Source organism: Aythya fuligula, chromosome 5 (genome assembly GCF_009819795.1).
Source record: "Aythya fuligula isolate bAytFul2 chromosome 5, bAytFul2.pri, whole genome shotgun sequence".
NCBI lineage: Eukaryota > Metazoa > Chordata > Aves > Anseriformes > Anatidae > Aythya > Aythya fuligula.
Window position 1 is genome coordinate 21,059,357 of NC_045563.1, and position 26,628 is coordinate 21,085,984.

At 40.5% G+C, this 26,628-nt stretch overlaps 1 protein-coding gene across 1 annotated transcript in view; it reads right to left on the reverse strand.

Moving 5' to 3' along the window:
• Positions 1 to 5,804: 5,804 nt before the first annotated feature.
• Positions 5,805 to 26,628, reverse strand: part of KCNQ1 (potassium voltage-gated channel subfamily Q member 1) — a 342,691-nt gene continuing 321,867 nt past the window's right edge. The window contains exon 18 of the mRNA XM_032187958.1: positions 5,805 to 8,188. Within this exon, the coding sequence (XP_032043849.1) occupies positions 7,988 to 8,188 (201 nt within the window). The 3' untranslated portion in view covers positions 5,805 to 7,987. The remainder of the gene's footprint in view (positions 8,189 to 26,628) is intronic.

A 26,628-nucleotide genomic window follows, 5' to 3' on the forward strand; every position in this document is an offset into this window, starting at 1 on the left:
AAGCCAAAATGAAAATCGCAGCCTGCATGACTGGCGTAGGAAGGAAATATTAATCACAGCTTGCGCGACGCCAAGGAGCAGTGACTAAGACGTCTGTTAGGTGAGGCAGAAGTAGGTGTAGGCATAAGAAAACATCGCGTGAGCCTGCTGCAAGTGTCACCGAAGTCAGCAGAAAGGCTCGCTGACTTCCAGACAGGTTGGGATCTGGGAGAATCAGATGGAAATAAAGGTTCAGGACATGTCAGAGTACTTTAAGGGTGTATTAAGGCTTCGGGCTTCGGTGCAAGATGAAGAGAGGGTAGTAAAAGTTGGTTAGTAAAAAAGTAGTAAAAAAGGTTGCAAGAAGCGTGAATGAACCGTGTATGCCTGGGGCAGTACTTTTGCTCCGTGACAGACCTGCACTCTGGGCCAGCCCCTGCCTGGGGGCTCACCTTTCTGCTCTTCTGCTTTGGCCTTCTGCCCCATGGCAGCCTCCAATTTCCATATGAAGCCACCAAGCTGCCCTATGGCTGCAGCGGTGCCCAGGGGTCTCGGTGCAGGGAGCAGCCACGGGGTCCTGCAGCAGGTAGCCAGCCTTTGGCATTTAATTTCCAGTATGCAGCACTTGCAGAGAAGGTCAGGTTAAGTGCGTGTTCTGTCATTTGGATTTTAAAAGATGACCTATGATTCAAAATGGTATTATAGCTTGCAAAAAAACCCTCGTGCTGTGGAATCAGTCCTCAGGCCAGCAGCTCTTACCTGTGCACATCTCTCTCTGCCCATCAGACCCACATGAGATGAACATGAAGGAGAGGAAATGCTTGGATTAATTTAGAGGGAAATCTCTAGGGAAATCAAGTAGAAAGCATGGAATCAAAGCAGAAAAATTACATGCAGAATAAGGGCCAAAGATGGAAAAGAAGTAAAACATGAATCACATTTTATATTTAGGTTACAGATAGCTCAGGTAATAACCTGATTAGGCAATCATTAGATCTAACAAATTATTAGGCAATATTTAAATGGCAGTTATAGATGATAGCATCTCACAAGCTGCATGTAATCCTAATATTTCATACATGTTTCTAGTTCTTACAGCACTGGTAGTGCTTGTAACCACTCTATCTAATGCATTCATCTTTATGAATTAATGATCAATATACTCTTAAGGCTATATAACACAGCATGACTGAAAATTGGATTTCTTTTGCTCTTTGGCTTTTTTTTTTTTTTTTTTTTTTTTTCCTACAAGACTGCCAGTGTGTAAATTTCTAAAAAAAAAATAAAATCACACGAAGGAGCTGATATGTCTCCAAGTAATCCCCTACTTCAATGGATTGGAATAAAAAGAATGAATTCTTAAAAAGAATAACATCAACAATAATATTTTCTTCATTGTAATTAACAAAAATGATCAAAAACTGTCCAGTGACAAACCAAAAAATCAGCACACAGCAGAAGCCCTTGCTGGCTCTGGCAGGGAACACATATTAGCAGGGTGAACTATGGAGCATGGAGAGCAGCAGCAATGCATTTCAGCATTTCAGTGTGCTTTAAGGGTTGTGTGAAATGCACAGGCACTGCATGCTCGGAGCGCTACAAATATACTTGGTAAATTATGGCAAGAAAATCTCCAAAGCTTCTTCTGTTCCCCCCCTCTGGGGATTCGCCTTTCTCTGATCCAAGAAATCTCACTGGCGACCGCCTATCCCACTTTCTGCACCTGGCCAAGTGATTTACCAGAAACTTGACAGGGTCGTGGAAGCTTTCTTTTCTTTGTTCCACGGGTGTCTGCCATGGAGAGCCAAGCCTGGATTAGCTGAGTCTAAATCCCTGGGCAGTTCGCCAGAGCAATGCTAGTTCTGAAGAAAACGGAGCTCCAAGATGATTTTGAGATCAGCTTTATGCATCGGTTCTTCTTAGGTGCAAATCCACGGGTAGAGAGCATAATGCCTCGTGTTGGGCTGGTAAGCTGTTCCCCGTAGGCAGCAGTTGCCAGCCAATGTGGGAGTTATGTGAACTTTCTGCCTGATTCGGACAATGCTGTTTCTCTGGGGTCAGCCCTTCCCTGGCAGTGCTCCCTCGCCAGCCATGTAGGCATCTTTTCACCGGACAACATGCTGCATTACAATAATGTGCATGGACACGTTTAATAATACGCCTATTCGGCACCTGCATTTTCTTTGTTGTGGTGCCAACCATTTTGTCATATTAGCTTTTAGGTCGCTGTCTTTCGGAGCAATGTGAGGCTTGCCGTGCTGCCTTGTAAAAATATCACAGTTTTCCAGCATCTTTCTGTAGCTGCCCTGAAGGCAAGGTACACAAAGCCTTGCAGAGGTGGTGGCTCCTGGGAACGAATCTTCTGCAGGTCTCCTCCTAACCCCAGGAGCCAGAGATGCTCTCGTGCCCCAGGGCTGGGGGTTGTATCTGTTTGGAATCTCTGCTTTAGGGAGGGGGGAACTTTTAGCCCAGTTCCCGTGGAAACAAGGTTAATGCACTCACACTGTGTTTGTTTTGCCTCCCCCGAATAACTTTTGAACCTGTCGGCCTAGTTCAACTAAACTTGACAGAAGGGTAGAGGTCTACAAAATAATTAAGTTCTTATAAGTTTTGTGAAAATAGACATTGAGGCAGAAGGGAGGGGGCCCCGCCACTGCCTGGTCTAAATGTCCTGGCCATGGAAAGGCTGAGCGTGAATTCACATCTCGTCAGGCACCAGGGGAATGACACAGGAAACAGACCCGCTAAACATCGCAACCGCAAAAGAAAGTTTCAGCTGAAATTTGCACTTCTTAGACATCAAAGTCATCCCACAGACAAGACACAAAAAAGCCAGTGTTCACAGAAATACTTGTTAGTTTCTATTTGTACTCAGCAACTGCTTGTTCACAGGACCCAATCCTTGCTGGAACTTGGTTAAGTATTGCTGAGCACCAGGGCAATCCTGTAGCGATGGGTCCCACACACACTTGGGTACCAACTATTTCTTTCTATTAGTTTCTGTCTTGCTTCCCTTCATGTTTCCTCATCATAGCTGCCACTGACTAGGGAGCCCAAGAGCCAAACTGTTATACAAGTTATTTAAAATGGAATTTAAAAACATATTTCCTTTTGTGTAAAATGATTTTATTATGGGTGTTCACAAGTGTGAACAAGGTAAGGAAATTTCTTATCAGCAAAGTAGAAAGAAATACCTCTAGTATTGTTATGGCTTGAAAACATGAGAGAAACATGAGAGTAGTATAAGCCAATGCTTTTAAAACAGAAACATGAAACAAACTTGTCAATTCAGATGTCTTTGTGACCACAAGAAAAGCAATACTGCAGATACGACCGATTCCAGCTTCCACTAAACCTACGGGAAGCCTTCTTTAACAGACTTTGAACTTGCAAAGGCTCACATTGATCTGCATGGACTGAGTAGTCCCACTGAAGGCAACAGCCCAACTCCTATGTGTAAATGAAGCACACAAGTAGATTTGCACAGGAGTGGGACATAAATGGGAGTTGCATCAGACCTTTAATCTTTTTCCTTTTCTTCTTCTCTGCCCCTCCTCTTCCCAAACCACCACCACATTGGTGAAACGAGAACGATAATACCCATCTCAGCAGGGAATGTGAGGATTAGCTTAAAACTGTTTTTACCTTTTCTCTTTTAAACTCAGAGAAGAAAATCTTTTTGTATTTATTTTTATTTTTTTTTATAATTCAAGGAGCAATTTGTTTCTTGCCCAAACCTTTCTAGCTCAGTGGGTAGGGGAAGCCCTGGAATATTTCCACCTTCCTCAGAACTGATGATAAATCAGCACAGAGGTGTCTGCTAGCCACAGCTGCTGTTAACTTGCTGCAGTAGAATGGCCATTTTGTGTGCTGACATCAAATTATTTCTCTAGCACTGGAGCATAATGCTGGCCCATTACATTATTTGAAACAAGCCTACTTTAAAATAGAAGAGTGAAATGTTCAGACTTCTCTTCTTTTGTAAGATACTTTGTGAAAAGGAATCTGAGAAGCAATACCCGATAGTTGTCAGTGTGGCAGCAAGTGCTTCCAGCTCTGAAACTGCATAGGCTCAGAATAATACCGGCTTTTCATATGTATTACATTTATATAACTGTGGTCACTAAAGTCCCTTTGTGCTAGACATGGAGCAGGCATACAGAAAGAGGCAGTCCCTGTCCCGAGGAATTTGTGGTCTGAACAGACAAGTGGGCTAAGCGGAGGAGATGGGGCAACAAATGTGGCCCAACAGGTGAAGGGACTCGCCCAGAGGTCACACCATAGATTAATACTAATGCCAGGCACAGCACTGATCTCTCTTCAAGCCCAGTGCAGCTCAGACCAGGAGCCCACGCTTTTGTTTCTCTCTAAACCTCCTCCTTGCACACACCCCCCCATCTTTCCTCCCATTAATCTTCTTTTTTGCAAACTTGCATAGTCACCGGCGTCTGCTGGGGACGGCTGGTGTGTTTCCACCATCAGCTTCAGCTGGGCAGCCCCACCTTCTTCTCTCTTCTTCCCTGGCTTCCTACCCTCTGCTCTGCTGTAGTGGCCTGACCCATCGCAGCCTGGCAGGCTGGGGAAGCGAAGCCAGCTGACAGGCTTTAGGCAGACTTTCTGGGGGCTGAGATTTATATTTTAGGTAGGGATAGGGGTTACACAAATCTTATAATCCAAACTGCTATCGAGGTGCTCAGAGAGAGACTCTTTCTGCATTCTCAGGCACTTCTTTGTTTTAACATAGATAACAAAAACAGGGTAGAGAACCATAAAGTCAAGGCTTTGCCTACCTTACAGTTTCTTTTGGCCTTCTCACACAATTTGCAAGCATTTCCTATTCACTTAAAAAAAATGCTCTGAACAATTTACGTGAATGGCAGACAGCAGCAAATGAGGTTTCAACAGCAACACACTGCATGACAGCTACTTCAGGCAGTGAGGGCATCAGCTCATCTTCCTGCTACCCTTATTCCACAACAAAGGATAGATAGCAGTGGAAGAAAAAAGCTGAGGTACTTACTTTCAGGAGAAGTCTTCCAGGTATGAAGCCCCAGCAGATGAAACAAATCTAGTCTGTTCCTCAGACCAGAGAGGTAAGACCTGTCTCTGGTGAGCAGCTGGGGATGACTACCTCCTGGCAGCTGTGTGATGAATTCTGATGGCTCAGTTTAAGACAGCCTGGAGAATGGGTCTTCTCTAAGGGCAAGGTGGATTATGGGATTTGAGGTCACAGGTTTCAGAGCTGGTGCTCTTTCTGGAAGGATCAGCTGGACCCAGATGTGGAATCAGGCTTCATAGCAACCTGCCATCAGGAGAACTTTAGGATACAGGATACTGGAGATGTTCAAAAGGATAGAGACTAACTGACATGCCAACACAAGGGAATTATCTTTTGCATGAGATGTTTACTGTGAAATACTGTTATCACTCAGATCAACTGCCAAACAGAAAACGTAGGTAAGATCTTGAGAACAACCAGATTGGAATGGATGTATTTGCTGGTTATCACAATGCCTCTAGAAAGGCATAGACCTCAATGCTTTTAGCAAGTGCTAAAAGATACATCTTTTTCCCCAGGGCTACCCCAGCTGATTAAGTCGTGCTTTTTTTTTTTAATTTTAATTTTATTTTTTTTATTTCTCTAGTAAAAAATCAGCAGAAATTTCCAGTCCTGTGCTGCAACTAAGACATCCATACACTGTACTAAGAGAAAAAAAGAAAAGTCAGCAACTTTCCTACATGTATCAAATTTCTGGATTTTAGAAAAAACAGAAGACAGGGTACTCTTGTCCTGTATTTTATTAGGAAATTAATAGGCTGATTGATAACCTGAAATTACACAGTGAATTTCATTGAAAAAATATTCAAAGTAATCACAGCAATTTTGATTTTCTATAAAACATAATGCCCAGATACAATTCCTGTTTATGTCTGTAAATGTCTACACCCTTAACATTTTTCTATTGTACAGCAGCAAGACCAGATAATTATAACATGAAGTTAATTAAATACAGTATACTTTTCTCTGCAGTCCAAGTGAAAGAGATGAAATGTTTAAAACAAAGTCCAGCATATAAGCAGTACTATGAGATGGTTCCCTGAAATCTCAATTTGGACTGCTTATATATAACAAAGGTTTATAACGGGAACTGCTGTGTAGAAGTATGATGCTTTAGGACATAGTTTTCCAATAGTTTGTTTTTGTTTTTTAAGTCTGCTTGCTTTCAAACAAACACTGAAATCTTACATTTTTACATACAGTGCTAGAGTGAAACACAAGTTACAGACTTCTCAGTTTGCTAAAGTCACACAGCAGCTGAGATGTCCCTGGTGTGGGGCGGGAAATCTGGCTGCACCTGCCCGTGAGGTGGGCTGGGACAGCACAAAGCTGTGATGAGCTGTGCCTTGTTGCAGAGATTTCAGCATGGAGCCCTGCTTCCTTGCTGCAGGCTTTCATTGCAGCTCCTTTCCTTCCCACCTGCATGGTGAGGCTTAGAGAGCTGTTGCTGGCACCCGGTGTCCCCAGTTGGGAGGGGACTACTGCGGGTACAGTCTCTGCAGTGAGGTGTCCTGGATGTGTACGATGCTCAGAGTGCAAGACCTGATTAACCTGTCCATGTCTCCCCCTTCCTTTGCCAGCAGTATGGGCTACCATCACCATGCTGGACTAATTAGCTGTGCTGTCATCCTCAGTTTTCTGACACTGTCAACTTTAAAGATGTTCTGCTTTCAAAGAAAGGTGGGTGGGTATGGTACAGATGCTGGCTATCTGCGAGGGTTGAATTTCAGCCTTAGTAATCAACTCTCCAATCCTGCTCAGGTTGTGCATGTGAAAAATCACAACAAGCCAAACTCTGCTGTTCTAACTGCAACTATAACACGGGGGAACGTGGTTTGTAGGTGAGGCCCTATGTCCTCTGCATTAGAGCTAGCACTTTTAAATACCAAATGACTCTGGAAGGGAATCAAATTTCTCAAGCTATTATTCAGGAAACTATTCAAATTGTCATGTATGCTGTCTGGTTGAGAGATGCTTTCCTGAACTGGGGCCTCAAGTCCTGCAAGAATTATGGATGCTCAGTAAGTGGCCAGCTCAAGCACTTGACCTGCAAGTCCAGTCACTTCAGACTGCTGTACTATTTTTGGATAGTGTAAGCTTAAAAAAAAAGAGTAGATTTAAGAAGAGGTGGGCCTTCTTTTTAAAAAGCTATTTCAGGACAAGTACATTCAGACCACTCTGTTTTCTATTTATATATAAATTCTTTGGCAAAAATTTCCTAGAAAGCAGAATCATTTTTTCTATGTAATACTTTATCGTCTCCCCATTAAAAACTGGTATCTTAAAAAATCTATAGTACTTTCCACTATAAATAGTATTGTTCCAGATTAAGGATTAGTTCCTCCCTGAAGAAAAACAGATTAAAAAAATCTGGTCATTATCTGATAATGTTTATATAGCAATGTTAAAATAAAACAGCAAAAGAAAATCATTCAGCATGTGGTTTGTCATTCTCTAGAATGTTAGTGGTATGTTTATACAATAAAAACAACATAAGTTATCCTACTTTGTTTTAAAAACATTAGTAGTAGAAATATATTTCTATCTGCAGATTCATAAACAAAATGCACATTTTCCATCTAAGTTCAAGTATTATTAGAATATTATTATTACTATTATTATTATTAAAGGATCCCTAAATCCTTGCAATTCTGCCTCTCTTTACATTGTTTTGGTCTTTAGGAGCAATAATGAGTTGTGATCATTTTTGTTGACAAACAAAATCGATGTGGAGGTTTCTGTAAGTTTTGCCTGGTAGAACACAGCCCAGCAATCCTTAGGCTACTACAAGCGGCTTTTAGAAGAGTGTGTTTGAGACTAGTGGTGTATACACACAGCAGTCACGTGCTTTGTTGGATGGCGGATAAACTTAATTCCTTCCAGGCTCTCAGCATTCAGTCCCATTTAAAGGAGAAAGGTGGTAAGAGCCCAACCCAGACTTATACCATATCAGGATATATCATCTTCATTTCTTCTTGGTACTGTCAGTTGCTCATAGGTTGGTAGGGTGTTATTAGGGAGAAAGAGATCTGAATTAACGTTGTTGCCTCTCTGAGATGATCTGTTGTTCCCTTGATCCCCCTGCTGACTGGAAACCAGATGATGCAGCATATCTGTAATGAGGTTCAGTTTCTGGTCCATCTGTGTAACCTACAAAGACATAGGGAAGGTTTGTTTAGTGTCAGTGTGTGAGAAAATTGCAACAACCCACGTGATACAAATGCGATGTTAAAATGACACTTTTTTAAATTAGCATGACAATGACCTCCAGGAAGACACCAGAGATCCACAGTTCCACAGCATTAGAAATTTAACGCAACTGGTCAGTGTTGGATGAGGAGAGGCCTGTTAATTCTCATCTCTGGGATGTGCTTTGACAGTTGTTTTATACCTGGATGAATGCACGACAGGTGGGCTTTTAAAGAGAAAAGCTGGGATAGGGAACTCAGTCCCAGAACTGAGCTTCTGTGTTTTTGTTGTTGTTGTCATTATTGTCTCCATATATTTTTAAAACATTATAAACTACTAACATGTTTATATGCCTTAATAATACCAATATGCTATAGTAAACATCCACCCTACTTGCAGTGATCTAATCCAGAGTAAACTAGGACTGACTGATGCTCTCTTTGTTACATTTGGGTCCAATTACTAACTCAGGCCACAAAATGCCCCACGGATATTTTTGCTGATGCAAGTGCATAACAGCTGCATTCTGTGGCAAGGGGAGGGAGTAGGACATGATTTAGTTTCATTCTGTCTCTGCTCCAGTGACATAGCGTTCACTAGGATTGCCATTTGAATTACATGATTTACAACAAGTCAGAAACTCTTCTAAGATGGATTAAAGCTTATTTTAAAGCTGGAGACCTGCAGTGGAAGGTTCAGACTGGATCCATAATGCTCATTTTCTTCTGCCTTTAGACAGATACTCTTTACATTATTTAATTCCTCTTTTTTGCATTCTCTGCTCTTCTACTCTGTAGGAAAAAATATAATGAAAAATCAGCATACCTAAGAGAGACTGGATTATGGAGATGTCCAAAACCTAGACCAAGCTTGGAGTACATTTGTGTTACTCAGAGGAAAATCAAGAACCAAATGTTTCTAGGAGCAACATGATTTCAGTCTTTGGTTTCTTGCATTTTGCAGTCAAGAAGTAATGTGTACCATCCATTTTATCTGGCATGGGAAGCCTCCTCTCTGCTCTGACTCCAACGTACTGAGCCAGATGTCCTGGGGGGGGGGGGAAGACAGGCGCTTACAGCTATGATTTGGGGAATTCAAATTCAAGCCATCAGCACGGCAAGCAGGCAAACATTCCTCAAGGAAAGATGCCTGTCCTTCCTGGATGGCAAGAGGCTCTGAAACTGGGCAGTGAGAGTCTGCCATTTGGCCTTCCACTCCCTGCTATAAGCATAAAGAAAAAGCCACGATTTTGTCATTGGAGTCTCAGACCCATCCACAGGGATCCTAAAACACTAAGTAAACCTTTAGGCAAGAAGAGGTAATAGGTTTTAAAAAGGGAAAAGAAAGTAAGCAGAAAAAACGTGATGGGAATAAATTGCCGCCTCAAATATCTGCTAGAAAGTAGTGAAAGGCACATAAAACTGCCAGAAAGAGTATGAGTGGGAGCAATTTATATGTGCCTGGCGATCATCCAAGTATCACACAGGATAGTAAAAGACAGTAAGGCTGAGCAGAACATCAACAAACCTGGAGGATTTCAGCAGAGACTAAAATGTTTTTCTACCGTAGAGAAAATGCTGTTTTTTTCAAACACTTTGTACAACTGGTAGGGAAGCAGATACAGTAATTTAAAAATATGAGGTGCCAGAGATTTATACTTTGCAGCTGGTTTTGAAAACATTAGGCAAAGCACCCTAGATGGTACATGAAACACTAGTAATTCTGGATGGAAATGGCTGTTGAAAGATGAGATTCTTCAAATGAGGAAGCTGAAGAACACATAAGTTCAAGATTTCTAGAAGGACATACAGATGGAGAATGGAGCAGATCATCAGGTTTTCATTTCATCACTGTTCACTCCCTCAAAAAAGGCACGCTTTGCGCTAATGGTGCCTATCCTGGATGGCAAATTCATGATGTTCCAAGCATGACAGTATGAATCAGGGGCAGCGAAGCTTGCCAAAGCATTTCATTCCTCCACCACCCACTGCCCAGGCATTGCTTGCTTTGTGAGACAGCTGCACTGGAAGGCTGTAGTGGAAGACGGCAGACAAACAGCTATCTTTAGAGTCCGAAGGACAACTTTCCCTCTAAGAAGAAACGTCTTTTGGCTAATTATTCTAAATAACTAGGGGATTCTTATAGATGCATTTTTAAATTTGTGATTCCAGGCAGGGATTACCAGAGGAAACACAGACTGAGGATATATCTGGAAAATGTGCATTTATGAAACTCTTGCAGTGATGAGCTATTGAACATGACAGTAGATTGGACTGAGATCTGGATAGCCCTTCAACAGCTGTGTGTCTTGGTGATGAAGTACTGGAGAGAAGTGAGATGTGAATACTCTTGCTGGGAAATAAATTCCCTGAGATAATTGTCTAATTTTTTTCTATGGAATAAAGTTTGGCTGCAGCAGCTGTGGAGTGCAGGAGGCCCACAGAAGCAGAGGCAGAAGCTAATTACTATTGAGCTGAGCCATCTGAGATAAAAAGGAACGACCTTCATCTTCCACGTTCCTGCTTATTGGTATAGGTTTCTAAAGCCATTTGTGCAGAGACGTACAGGTAGCTGGTTGTGTTTAGTTGTTGTTTGATCAGTTTTGCTATCCAATAAGCAAAGCTATTTGCCAGGAAGTTCTGTGCCCATTATGGGCTTGCTCCAAGATGCTCTGAAGTCTGTGGTAGTTTCTGGCAATCACAGACTTCCAGTGACTTCAGTGTGCTCTGGATTTGTACATTGCTTTGCTTATGCCTCTTGGGGTTGTATCAGAAAATATTATGTTTGCAAATGAGAGAGCAATGGGACAATGTCAATTCTGCCAAAGTGGGTCCTCTGCTTAAAGCAGGAGACATTTTAAAGAGAGTTAGATGCTACCAGAAGGCAACTTAGTACTACTGTTACCGCAGGCCTCGGATGTGCAAGAGTAAGTTGCTTGCTGGTAACAGCCTTGCTTGTTAGCAGTCCCGATCTGCCTGTTGTTATCCAAATACACATCCTGAAATATACTCTTCACTTGTTTTCTGCAGAGATAATTATAACCACTAGAAAAATGTCGCAGTGTGCAATACCTTTTTCATTAAACTAGGTTTATGCACTTAACATGCTGCTTGGATAAGTGTATCATCTTCCCTGAATCATAATTTCAAACACATTTACCTGATTAGAAATTAGCCATGATGCCAGAATGAATAAAAGTAAAGCAAACAGAAAAAGTGCTGATGTGGCTATAATCTTAACTGCTTTGGACAACTCTGATCCCTCCACTTAAAACAGCAAACAGTGTTAATTACATAGGAAAATAACTGGGACTGCTTCTTTTATGAAAAACTAAGTAACCTCTTTCTAGCTGATTTATGCTTCATTAGAAGTATGATGCTTGTATGATCAAATTCTTTATATGCAAATCATTTCCTTTGTATTTTGTAGTTGTTGGGGAGAGCAAGCAGTGCTTGAAACTCTTCAGAAATTACACACCACAGTTATTCCAAAGTCTTACTGAAATATTGTATGACAACTAGTTTTCCATCCTCCAAAATCAATTTTCTAAAAGGATCCAGGGGCTATAGACTAAGCACAGGTGGAAAGAAGCAGATTAAAACAAGCTTTGAAGTGAGCTCTTAGAAATTAAAAAAAAAAAAAATCCCATCCATGCAGTGCGCTGAAAAAAAAAAAGAAACCTAACAAATAGCTCTTCATAAAGACAGAAGGTCTACAGCATAGGTTTTAAATGGCACATCATGAACAAATGTAGCTATCTTACACAGCAATTTTTTCTATCCCTAAAGAAGTCACAGAGGTGTATGACTACACTGACATCCCGTACCAATAGACTAGAGGCAATGACACAGCTCCCGCGCGAGCCACGGGACCCTCTGAGGTGGTGTTTTCAGGAAACAGCTACAACTCAGTATAAAATGACATGCCAACTTTTACAAAGGTATAAAAGACATTCCAGAAGGTGTTAAGGAACAAGGCAGAGACCGTTCTTGCTACATTTTAAGCATTCATAGCAAATCTGTGGTATGATTCAGGATAGCAAAGGTCACAATGAACTTGTTTTCTTACGTTTTTTTTTCTCCCCAAAAAAAGAGGAAGTCTGGATGGCTCCAGGGGCAGCTGGAAGAGAATCTCCTTAATGCAGCACTGTGAAGGAGAACTAAAGAGTGGAGACCTGCTCCCAAAACTTGTCATAGGGGTTTACTGGGAAGGGGCAAGGGGAGCTGGAATCATGGAGCTAAGAGGGACAGTATTTTCAGCCATCAATATTCAAGATAGGGGAGCAGGCCAAGGATAAATTTTTGGTGATTGACAATTTTGGCCACAATGACCACAGTTAATTACAAATTACCAAGAAGTTAAACCAAGCACTGCTCCATGATCTGGAGCGGTTAAAGCTGTTGATTAAAGCTGTCTCATCTGCCCTTCATTCTGGGTTTCTAATTCCCTGACTTGGAAATTTCAGAAGTAAAACTTGGACATTAAAAGAATATATTATTAAGGGTAAAAATCATAGTCCCTTTCAACTGTAAGGTTGTTCATAACTACTTATATTCTTAATGCAGTTGACTGATTAAACAAATAATTTGAACTAAATCAAGAAATTTTTAATCAGCACAGTTTATGCACCGTGCTCACTCAGTGGATTCAGGGGGACCGTGCTTGCTCTTAATAGGGAAAGATGAGTGTGAATCTGCTAAAGGACAAGAAGAAAAACAGAATGCAGGCTATGCTTGCCTGAATGAAAATGTGATAAACGAAATTTTCAGCTACTTTTCAAACATAAGACTCACGATTCTGCTACCCTGAATTAACTTGAGTGGTGTTAATTCCTGAGAATGCAGCTTTTTAGCTCAAAAGGCAGCAACTCTTGAAGGTATTTTTTCAAAATAACTGAAAATGACAAATATTTATCACCACTGATGGCCTCTTAATGACGAGGAGCCTATTGCTCTGCAACATGAGAAACTTTAATGAAAAGAAAGTCATGCTCTCTTCATCTGTGTATCCTCATAGGTGGTTTTGAAAATAATCTTTTCCATGTTTGCTATTCAGTACTGTACTTGCTAATGAGCTAGCTTTAACTTTCAGAAAAAACACACCAAAAATCCCTTCTGTTAACAAGCCATCTTCAGGCATACTAATGACTCAGTCAGAGAAAAGGTAAGAGGCAAAAAATATTCCAGACCTTATGATACATGTTAATGGCAATGACATGAAGGAATGTATTGCTATTAACCAGTACTTTAGCAAATGGAGAGTGAGCTCTTCAACCTAACACCTCTTCGTAAGGTGTGGTTATAAATCATGGTTTTCTTTAGTGGCATCTATCCTATTCAGGTAATGTGCTTGAGAATATTTGAGGAAGCTTCAGAGAGCAGCTTCCCTGGCTCCCCTTGTTGCTGAGTCCCTACACGTTTTGGTATCAAAATATTTCTAAAAGTTAATGCTTTAGAGCTTTCACAGTCCTGTGGACAAGAACAGTATTAGGAGTGGCTTTTCAGAAAAGTTCAAGGATAGGTATAGGAATCTTCATATAGATTTATTTTAAACTTTTCTCCATAATAGAGGAAGGAGAGACCAACAATTTCAGTATTATTAAAGAAAATTTCTTTCTTCAGGTACACGATTTTTTCAAAAATATTGGAAACTGTCATTCTTCCATTTACAGCACCCAAGACTGCAAATGCTTGAGAATCCCCTTATCAGAGCTTCTGGCTTAGATGTGTTTATTTTGTTGCCAGAGATTAGGCAGCATTCTTGCTGGAGGTTATATACCAGTTGCTGAGGTGTTTATAGGAGAATGTAATCTGCATGAAGGAAGATTTGTTCTCCAGACTGTCTGTACTTTCTCTTGAGAGTTGTCCAAAGAAGGGAGTATGTGTGTGGTGTCTGGGGGAAGGATAGAGGAAGTGAAGCCGGTGAGAAAACACTCTCTTCTAATATAACATTACTCCTGGCTAGAAAAATATAAAGGCTGAGCTTCTGAGGAACCAAATTAGCAGGTTTTGTGGGCTGCACATGACTAGTCAATGAAAATATTATATTAACACTGCAACCACTGTCTTAACTGACAAGTAAAACTGACAACTTTGAGAAAAAAGCATCTTTGGAAAGAAAGGCACTTGTTACACACTGTATCCTAAAATCAGCTGTCTTGTATAAAGCTGTCAGTGCCAGTTTCTTCACTTTGAGATACTAACAGCTTTTTTTTTTTTTTTTTTTTTCTTTCTTTCTTCTTTATTTTTTTTTTTTTCGGTAAACTGAAACTGTTGCTGGTCTCCTCACTCTGTGTTTTTATAGTATTTTTTTTTTCTCCCACATTTCTTAAAAGCATAAGAAAAAGCTTACTTTTTAGTAGTTGCAACCTCTTAAGTAGCTGCTGATAATTCTCTGTTAACCAATGTGTGCTGCTCTGTGCTTTCAACAGAGTGGTGAGCTGGGGCTGGGAAGAAACTTCTGAGCCACTGAGTCTGGGCCAGAGCTTAGAAACAACTGGGATGTACAAACCAGGCATTGCCTCCGATTCTCCAGGAGTTACCTTGAAACCAGAGTGAATTGCTATTAACAAGGGGCTTGACTTCTCACAGTACATTCTTGAGGCACTGTGTAGAAATTCAGCTGTCACATTTTTCTGAATTATGTTGGAAAGTAAAACGAATTGGTAGCACTGCTAATACCAACATGTGGACATTTGATTAGTGACTATAACTGTGGCATTTTAGAGTAATTTTTGTTCTTTTGAAGAATTTTGTCTTGAATGTACAGTACAAGCTTTAGGGTAACAGATCCTCAAGCAATAGGAAATAGGAAAAATCAGAGGGTTAATCTATGCATTCTTTTTTTTTTTAATTAGAATTGGGAAAGCAATTTTGATAGTTAGGTCCTTGTACTGAAGAGAAGTCTTTTTCCTTTCCCCATGTCCTTTTCCCTAAAGAAAAATATATTTTTCTAAAAACATCCTCAAAGTGTCTGGAAATTTGACATCTCTGGCTAGCTATTTGCTCAGTTCAATTTATTTCATGTGGATTTTCATGATTTTTAGAGGAGTATAATTACAACTATACTGCTATTTTTCATATTAGAAGTCTCCCTTGAATTCTATTTGAAACTGCCAATATTAAGATACATGTCCTGACAGGTCAAAAACTCAGTGATATGAACAAGCCACTTAAGTATTGTGTAACAGGAATCTGTGATTTGTATAAAATATGGCTTACGTACTACCCAGCACAGAATATTGGCTGCATTTTTTGTAACTGTCTCTTTTATGACACTGCCATTTTTCCCTCAGATGAAAATTAAGATACAGCCTTCAGTGACAGCAGTAGTTGAAGAAGATATTATGCAATAAAACAGCAGCCTTCACAGATATCTTTGTCTATTTCTAATCAGTTACACACAACTCATGTATGTAATCTTGATGTAAATAAATGCTTCTGGATTTGCAGTTGGTAAAATGTCAGGTATGAGAGAAACTGTTAAGGACCTACAAAGAAACAAGGGGCAACAATAAAAAGACAGATGCTGTTTCGTGTCACCTTCATAAAATTACCTGGATATAACTTGCTGCTTGACTAAGGGAAGCAAGGTAAAATGAATATAAACTACTTCTGCTAAGGAGGTGGGTAGGACACTGCCAAAAGGAAGAATTAGTCATGGAAGAGCAAAGTATACTTGGCCACGGATGGCTACAGACTACAAGACCTCAAATGGTGCAAAGATTCTGGGGCAGCGGTTATTTTAAAAGCAGAGAGGATTCAAAGCCCAAGGGTAAAAAAAAAAAAAAAAAAAAAAAAAGTCAAGGCAAGGCTGGATGACCTAAAATGCTGCTAGTCGAGACAGAAGCAAGGAACAAGATGGAAGTGGCTGTGAAGATGGCAAGAAGTGGAGACTGTGAACTGCTGCTGCTTGAGAAAAAAGAGCTGGGAATGGTGGCTGTGGTTCAGCGCTTTTGTGGTTGCTATTAACAACTTCTTGCAAAAATATGTGGCTTATTTAAAACACCCAAACTATTGGAAATCAGCTCTTCCTGAGAATCTTTCTTTAGCTCTAGGTGTAGATGTGGGCTAAGAAGTCCCTCTGATTGCTAATCGCTCCCCAAACTCCCCAGCCAGCCCCGCTGGCTTCACAGCACTGAACGCGTGCCCAGATGTGTGCAACGCTCACAGATCTATCTGGCATCCAGAGGGCTATAGCCAAGCAATTAACATTTGTGGTCAACTCTTGTTGTAGATAAATGAGACAAGACTTAAAACACATGGAAATTTTCAAGTTAGGACAGTGTCCAAAATCTACAGTCTTTGGCCCAGCACAGCCTCAGGATACAGCCTTTTTTTTAAACTAAAATATTACAAAGGTCAGAGATTATTTTTTAACCCTTTACTCTAATAGAGCATCAGAACATGAGCTGTAGATAAACAAGGGACTTTGAAATGTTTTTCTTTGCTTGTATGACCCCAGGAAACTGAAGGGTCTTGTCTCTAAACATAACTTTTATCAGAAGCTAATGAAGAAGATAAAATCCCCCTATCCTATTAATAGAATACTTCGGATTTTTCAAGAATTTCTTTATTCTCATTTACTATTGCCCCACCTTCAGGAGATGACATCTCTTTCGCCAGTCACAATTTTCTTCCATTTTCGTTTAAAAATAAGATGCAAGTTGGCAAAAAGAGAGGGATTATTTTCTTTAAAAAAAAGACAACCAAAGATACCAGAAGTATGAGAGTTTATGTACGCACAAAAATGACTGGGCATCCATCTAGCACTATCATCCTAAACAGTTTCCCAAAGTATGCTTAAATGGAAATCCAGTTTTATGGAGGATGTAGAGTAGGCTCAAGATAACAAGAAAATTAAGGAAAGTATTGGTCAAAACAAAATGGAAAAAACAAACAAACAAAAACTGAAAAACCCCAACAACTTATCTTTACACTATAGTTTGGATACAGCTATAGAATAAATGGCAGTAATTAGCACATCTTATATCCAAAGCCCTGAGAACCTTAGCCTATCTATACAGCACCATGCTGCAGTAGATAGTTACTGTTATTATTATCACAAAGTGGGGAAAACTGAGACAGTGAAGTTAACGGCCAGGCTGCAGATTTACTAAACATCTTTAACTTGGAAGAAAGAGCTCTAATAAAACCTTAAATATCATCTTTCCTGTCCTAGGCAGATCTTCATATCTCAAAGCATTTTTCAGTTTTCTAATGAGAAAGAAGTTTGTAGAACTGATTGCTTTCTGACTCCCAATCACCTTTGTGTTCACCAAGATGTTCCTACCCTGTGCCCTTCTGGCTGAGCACCCCAATACCTATCTTCAGGGGAAGGAAAGATGCTGTGTAGCTAACAGGCACTTATTTTTCAGATGCTTCAGTTCCACAGATGTGAAGAAAACTCCCTGTGGTACTTGCCTCTGGAGGACTCTCTTTGCTGGGTTTAATCACGGCAGTACAGCCTCTGAATATCACTCCATATTTTTGTTGTCAGGAATTTGGCTATCAGACAACAGCTTTCTCCTAGCTGTAGATTCCTGTTTCAAATGTGGAACAGTGGCATATTAACAACACTTCAGAGTTCAAAAAAAGTAAAAGACCAAACTAACATAAAAATATGTCCAAAACTCTTTTCCACAGAAAAATAACCCCCAACCCAACCCAACCCCCCTACCACCATCACCAGTTAAACAAAACAAAACTGACTAATCTTGACCTCTCTCCAAAGGGGAATGTTTTGTTTCTTGAATCCTTGGCTCTTGCTCTTGTATGATACTGGGACTATGACTAATAACCTCTTGCTGGAGTACTGCTGATAATTTCACCATTGAGTAGCTGTTCTAGTTCTGGATCATCATAGTATGCATTGAAGTTGCCAAGATTTTATTTTTAAAAAACAAAGAATAAGATATACGCTCATAATCCCCCAGTGTTAGAAACACATTTTTCCTCCTTCCTCTGAACTGTTATTTTTCAGATGCTTGCTAAGAAATGGTTCCTTTTTTGCTTTCTCTCTCTAAAACACTTTTCCTAATTCAAAACACATTTGAGGCTGTAGCTCTTTTTAAAGCAAATATGCCATGCATCACATTGAGTTAGGTCAGCATTGCTTATGTTAATGTTTCTTGCTTCATTCAAATGAGGCATCCACACTCCTTTTCAAAGGTAATAAAGCCAGACGAGGTGCACAGCGTTTTCCAGTTGGAATAGAAAGTGATACTCATCCACAGGTTATGGATCTTAGAGCAGACACAAATTCTGTCTTACAGTGGAAACTAAATGTATACCTCAGCTATGGCACAGCCACATCAGCCCTACTTCCTTGCCCAAAGCAGGCAGGCAAGAACAAATTCAGTTAATTCACCGCAAGTTTGTTCACTGTCAGTAAGCTAAAGAAATGAGAACAATGAATCTCAGTCTATGCAAAGCTTGAAAATGGGAGTTAGCACGAATTACTGCAGCACAGTGCTGTGCTGCTGCATGTCACCACTACCACTTTGAAAATTCTTTTCGCTCCTTTCTTGCTTCAAGGAAATGGCATGGGTAGTAAGGTGTGGTGTGTCCGAGTCTGGCCAGAATGAGGAACCTGCTCCTGCTGGCATTAGGTCCCTTGATACAACTCATGCCAAGCACCTGAAAATCAAGGGTCATCTTTAAAACTGTTGGCTGGCTTTACTGCCACAGTTGCTGGGGTACCTGAACCTGCAGTGGTTCACATGCTTTGCCTGACTGAATTTGTCTCCTAAAGGTAGGGGTGAATACCACCAGAGCAGGGCAATGAACAGGCAGAAAGGACAATGGATGTTATGCAGCAGGGAGTGGGAGGGAAGGACTGTAGGTGCTACAGGCACAGATGATGATGGCACCTGCCTGAGGTCTCCCTTTTGGAACCTGTGCAAAGCGTGGGGGAAATGGAGTTGCATGAAATGAAGCATCTTTAATAGTTTGCAGCATGCCATATGAGTTCTGTGTGGGATATTCTATTGGATAGCAACTATCACAAGTGGATGGGACAGCATGAGTAGGGAAGGGCACAACTATCTGCTTTTTACTTGAAATCTTAAAGAACAAGATCACTTCAATCATTTTTTCAAAAAAGTTTTTTAGCCAGTTCTTTTTTTTAAGCATCTGTAATCTACTCATTATTTGTGATTTGATAGTTATTATATGGGCAGAAAAGACATAAAACTCCTTTGTACCTAAAATGAGCTTACAAAATTAATAACCATACGATGACTTCTGCAGCAATCAAAAACGGTCGGGAAAAAGGAGTGGGGGAGTGAAAGAGAGAGAAGCAATTATAATAACAGCGAGTATTGAGATTCCCTGAGGGCTGCTGCTGGTAATTAAACCAACGGCAACATGAATCTCTGTTTGATGTGGTCATGAATTTGTTTTCAAAAGAAAAATCTTTAAAAAGATTCTTTTAAGAGAAATTTTTAGAGAACAAGCTCAGCATGAATAATTAGACCAGAAATACTTTGATAAATATTATTATGGAGAAGTCATTTATGGGCCATGGCATTTGCAGGTTAGAAATCCTAGTGATAAATAGGGTGGCAAGTTTGCACCCATTCTGCACACACAAGACTGGGGCCGTATGCCTGAGTTAGTTCCTCAGAAAGGAGGCTGTCTCTTATTTTCACTGTTGCATTAAGTGTTACAAACACGCAGACAGAACATTTCAGTGAGAAAATCCAGCACAATGAAAGAAAACCACAAACAATCCAAAGGCACTTTTCTTTCCCAGGGGCCTGCACAAAGATCAGAGGTGAAGTTTATCAGTGATAAAAATATCTGTGAGCTCACTCCACTCCCCTCCCCTTCTAACTTCCATTCACTTCTGCTGAAATCATACCCTTGGAAAAATCTCCTTCAGAATGCTTGAAAAATAATAAAGTTTTTGTTTTGTGGAAAAGCATTCAGCAACACCACTGAAATCCAGAGAAGATGCAGGTGCTCTGCATCCTTCAAAATCTAGTTGCCTCGGACACCCAAAAGCTGCATTTCATTTGTTTCCTGACCACTTCAAGAAGCTGAGGCAGAGGCAATCAATCACAAGCCAGCAAATAACCAACCAGTGAACTAGAACCTAATATATTTACCAGTGGAAACCTGCGTTTAAAAGGAAGAGGAACTGCCTGTTGGCTGTCATGGCATTATTCATAAAGGCACACTAGTAGATCTTATGGATACCAGAAGCAAAACTCCAACAAAGGCAACTAACTGCTAATGAAGAAGGGTTTTCACTCAAATTTCATGGGTCATACGGAGTCATTACCCATGCCTGCAGGAGTTCAACAGCTCTGCCAATTGAATCTGGGGGAAATTAAGTGATTATTTTGTTCTGCGTTTTGTAGCATTGGGCATTTTTCTTCCAATCCCAAGTTCTGGAGCTAACCAGTTATGCAAGAGTATCAGCTTCAATTTACAGTGCTAGCTTTAAATCAGACTTATTGCAGGGAAAACCTTGAAAACAGGTCTTAAATGTACATCAAGGTCTCAGAAAACAGTTTTTGTTTTTTTTTTTTTTTCCTCTTAAATACAATACAACCCTATGTCTTTAAGCTAATCTAATACTTCAGGAGCTCAACTCATTTTGAAAATGGAGAGACACATCACTTGGCTACTGCCAGTGACAAGTGCTGCACGGGTTAACTTTCCAAATTAGTTCAACTGCAGGTTTCCCTCTGGTTCTGAGTCAGTTAAAATATCAAGGCTCTTCTCCATAACATTTGAAGCTATAATGACTTCAAAAGTAAACAAACGTTTCTGATAAAATAACATGTTTGAAAAATGTAATGGATGACAAAGATAACGAAAAAATCCTTAGTGCTTTTCTTTGTCAATAGCTTCTTCTAGGAATATAGCCAGACTGGGCATTTATTTGGACTGGTAAACCATGACTCAAAAAGTGGATCTATTGGCAGTATAAGCAATAGCTCAGTGGTGGAAGCAAAAGGCTCACAGTCTTTCCTAGCTGATTAATCATCATGACAGCCTTGCAGATTAAATGATCTGCCCAGCTCCAGATGTTAGATGTGCATCCATCTCTTGCTATTCTTCTGGTTCATAGGCAGTAGCCTGGATTATTCATTCTTAAGATAATGATGATCATTACTGTTCAAAACAAAAAGGATTTGGGCTTTGTAATTTTATCCTATGATAGAGGAGACTTCTGCAGAAGATAACACTGTACATATAGTCTAGACATGATGAAATACTGGAAAATCCTTCAGGCAGAGGTGGTGACAGTCTTGCACATAAAGTTTTGTGATGTTTCTCTTCTCTACTACCCCCCACCAGAACTGTTATCAGTTGCACAAAGGAAGAGCATGAATACGTAGCTGCCCTCAAGCCCTGCTATTAAGGGCTGTACTAGCCCCTGTTAGATCAATAACAAAATGTACCTTCTCTGAGATGGAAGGCAGCATCTGTTTCACAGCACCCAGTAACACCCCACAGCATTCACAGATAGGAAAGAAAGAATAGCAGTATAATGACAACATAAAACAGCCTTCAATGACTACCAGAGATGAGAAACATCACTAATTCTCATCTAAATTATTTCATCTTCATTGCCACAGAGGCACCAACTTGGGCTCAGGCATCAGTCAAGAAGGCTCTCAACTGGATGTGGCACACTGGGAAGGGAACATCAGAGAATCAACGCCCTGCTTTCTGAAGCAAGCTGCAGCCTGCTCCTCCCGGAGATCGATCGTTTATGTTACCAGAAGCCAGACCCTGCTGCACTTGGAAGATCTGAGTATTGCCGCACAAATTGGTTTAGCTGCAGGCATTTCTTGTTTTCCCTCTGCATATTTTCTCTTAAAGAGTGAAAGAAGTTACTACAGAGTTATTTGTTTTCTTTCTTCTGCTAGTCTCTAAGCAGTACTTTTTTTTTTTCCCATCCAACAGAGAGTAATCAGCTAGTCACTGGAGAATTTAATTGACCCCTAACCACTGAAAAAAGGTTAGTACCTACTAAGGACTTCACAGATTAAAATGCTAACATTATTCTGATTCAACTAAGACATTTTCATCCATTTTCATGGATGACTTTGTATGATTCAGCTAACAATTTTAGCTCTGACACATTTGCTCTGAAAAGTGAAAGGAGTTTAATTCAGCCTCAAGCATCACAGTTCCTTTCAGGTGTAAGTTGCTCCTTCTTACTTTATAGTTCCTGCACTGTTGATTTATAGTCTTTAAAAGCAACAGTCTTTTCAAATCAAGAGATAATCTTCTCAAATTATATCTAAGTTTTACAATAGATGCTGAGAGACAATGGGAATAATAAAAATGATAAACATACCAAGTGCTTCTATTTCCATAAAGCCTCAGAAGGCTTTACGATACACACTACTCACAACCGAGGAAATGGAAACAACAGAAGGTGAAATGACTTGCATGATGTCCTGCAGAAGATGACAAATGAGAACCAGGAACAGCATCCACAGCACCTGAAAACCCCACAGTAACCACACCAGGATATCTTTCTACGTGGGACAAGACTCTCACAACGATGCCAGTGTCTGATGCTGCCTTTTAGAAGCTGATTTACAGAGAAGGCAGAGGGGGTCTGGTTGCACTTATTCCTCTCTGGCTCAGCCAGGACTTGCAGCATACATGTGCAAGTGAGAAGACCATGTGTGACCAGCTCTCTCATATGCATTATTTATATAACGGTTCTACTGACTGAAAAACTAATAAATCCACGGCCTGCAGATGATGTGCAGACATACAGACACATCATCACAAATATCACTTTATCTTGATCCTCCCCCCTCACTGCAGCACAACAGAGCCACAAGTACAATAGCAAAATAAGCCTCTGGCTAATGAAGCCAGTTTCAGTCACAGTGGTTCAAGGCCATTCCTCTATACAGAATGGTCACAAGGCCTAGGAGTTAAGTGTCATTTTCCAGGGAAACATTTCAACATGAGTATTTCACATAGCTCAAACTTTCTCAAACTCATTTGCAAAGCAGTGCTGCAAGCTGCTCGACACCTCCTTTACCCAAGTGCCCTCTGCTCCCAAGCGAGCCTTTCTGTGAAGCCCCATGTATATGTGAGGAAGTATATATGAACCCAATTTTTGAGCCTTTAACTGTCTCATCACTTGGGTTCAATAATTCTGTGTGCTGTGACCCCATGTAACACAGGTTTATTTTGCAGAGTAGGCTACGTACAACTCTTTACAACTCCTGCCCGTTCTCTGTTCTGCTGTTGATCTTCTGCAGAGGCAGTAAATGAGCTGCCAGTCACGGCTGAGTCTGTAGCTTTCTGTCCATAACAGCGACAACACAATACAAGAGGTCAAAACGAGGTTTCTCTGCTTATGTATTGTAACCATGGTCTATTTATAATTCTACGGTTAATTTAGAGCTTGCGTATCCATGCTGGACAAAGAAACTTTCCATGTGTAGAAAATGACACAAACTCAATCTTTGCAGACAGTTCCAGAGCCTAAAACTGCTATTGTTTGTACAGTGAACACCTGTACTAATTATGCACTTCACTCACTCGGGGGTCATTGCTCATGGCAAAGGTTTTAAATCAGCCACCCCAGGAGACGGACATCATTACATTGCTGGAGTTGTCGTTCTGGTGCTGCAGGGCTGGGCAAACCTGGAAATATACTCCATCTCTGAACTCTGTAAAGGTGAAAGACTGCAATACCCCACTGCTCAGCACAATAAGATAGTATAGAAAGTCTGGATGAATAGAGGAAATAATCAGCTACAATTATTGAAATGTGAAGTTTAACATTATTTTTAGATTTAAGCTATGTTCTGACTTGTATGTAAACTACATTTTTTCATCTCTCATTGTATAGAGTAGTGCCTGATATAGCAAAACGTGCAAATGTGAGAAATGACAAATAATATCATTTTATTCATGTCGTGATCCATAGATGCTATTTATGAACATAAAATTATGCTGGAACTCAAACACCAGGTTGGCATTCATACTTTTTTCACTGATGTAGTTCCTATTTGAAGTCATCGACAGCCACTGTAGTTCTGCCCAGACAGCTCCTGGTTGCTTTTCAGTGATGCTCATCAGTGCTGGTGCTTCCCCGAGCTCAGGAAGGCGGTTTTAATTCTTGCCTGCCTTTGGCTCAGGGGCTGCACTTAACACCGGTTCATCACTGCTTACTGGGCCACGCCTGACATCCTTCATTACTCTTCTGCCTGTCATTTCTATTCGGAAACCTTCATGCAACGTGTACAAATGAGTACACATGTGCTGTATACTGTTAGGCTTTTCAAGCTACGAATACATACAAGAATGCTGTCACCAACTTGACAGATAAGCCTGCTTCTAGGCTGCTCTTACTGCTATTTGTTGACTTTCTGCTCTCCAGAACAAAAGATCTCAGGAATAACGTTATACAAAACGTGAAGAATCAATTTTATATGATCCGAAAACCAGCATGTAACCAGTCAGAGGGGGCAGTGATACCTGCATTTCACATGCCTCTTCTAATTGGACAGGCAGCAATTAAAATTCACATTTCTCACTGGAAAATTGCTGAGCAGAAAGTTACTTTGGATAGGTGCTTGCTTCAATTTAATGCACTCTAAAGTTTCACACTTTCCTCCATATAAAAGTAACATCGCTTCCGCCCCAGGAGAGGAGCACTCGGTGAATGGCAGATGGTGTGGGCAGGGTTCTCCACGGAGCTGTTTCAGCCTCTCCGCATCGACAGCACCATACAGCTGGGTAATTAAACAGGGAGCAGGAGACGAATTTGTTCAGGAACAACAAAGAACAGGAGCAAAGGCTGTTTGAAGCTTTCCGCATTTTCACAACTGCCTCCCGCGTGAATGCTAAAAAGGTTTTCAAGGATGCAAATAACCAAATACACCTATTCTTTATGAGGTGCCTAGGAATTCTAACAAGATCATTTGATTCAGTTTATATCAAATCATCTCCAAATTCTTAAATCCCTACTTCATCATGCAAATTGACAAGCACAGTATAGATTTTCACGGACACGTATATGCAAAATTTTTCTGCCATTTGCATGGCCCTTTTCAGACAGATTCATTAGGCAACATTAGAGGAAAAATCCCCTGAGCTCTGTGTATCCCATGAAACTCTCCCTCCATTGTGACTGGGGAATGAGACATGTTTTGCAACAATGTCTCCTACACAGACAATAGTTCCAATTTGCTTCTCTTTCACCCCAGAGTAAATGAGGAGTAAATTTATTGATGTCAACGGGATTAAGGTAATATAAATGGCCTGAAAATGAGGATCACTGTTAGCATTTAGAAGAGGACACTCCAAAGGCTTATACATTTGCACACAACGTATCCCCATTGTAGCGGCAACCAACTCGCATTACTGAATGGTGTGTTGCTTCAAGCAGACCCTCCTTCCCAGCAACATAGTGACAGCATTTTCTTTCACTCTTTTAACACATATCCCTGCCATGCAAAGTATAGCCATTTTTTCATTTCTCTGTTATTTAAATTTCCTAAAGCTGAACAGCTTCATAGAAAACATACTGCAGGGAAAAGAAAAAAAAAAAGAAAGAAAAAAAAAAAAAGAAAGAAAGAAAAAAAAAAAGCCCAACCTGGCAGAATGTATTCTGAGAAACTACTTTTGGAACACAAACTGCAAGGTTTTTAGCATACACTGTAAAATTAATAATAACCAAACAGTTATCTGAAGTGTAATTAAAAATATGTTTGTTTGTATGTTTGCACTGGTTTTAGATAAAACAATCCTCAGACCATGTGTAAAAGTCTTGAGCTGCAGGACAATAATGAGTTTGTGAATTAGGACTGTAAATTCCCTATGCTGTGAATGTGGGAGCCATCAGGAGCACACATGATTGAGTCAGCAGTTACCAAGACACATACATACAGTACAGGCCACTTAAGTCTCAAAACTGCCATTTATCATTTCCTGAGAGAACAGTTTCTTGGCAAGTCTCCTCTAAAAACATTTTTTTTTTTTCCAAAACAACCGACCATTCCAGCAGGCTACGAATACCACTACAACTTGGTCTATTTTTCACATCAAGTAAACTATAGGCTCTGGTTTTCAGTTAATTAAAGAAACCTTCTTTTGAGTTTTCTAAACTTTGCTTGCAGCAGTGTAGATACCACAATGAACCAGCTCTAAAATAGTACCAGTTGCAGAGTAAACTCTCCAAAGACGGACAAAAAATAGCCCTAAATACAAGTGTGGCCCCAAGCTGTAAAGCCCAGCATACCTAATGGCAAACCCAGTCATGGTGCCAAACTGCTGAGTTTTGTCTCAGGTGAAAATAGCTGCCGTGGGCTCCACCAGTGTTCAGGCAGCAGCATCTGCTCAGAGCTGTGCCCTAGCCCCATCTGCTGTGATATTGGTGTGCCCTGCCACTGCCTCAGGGTCCTG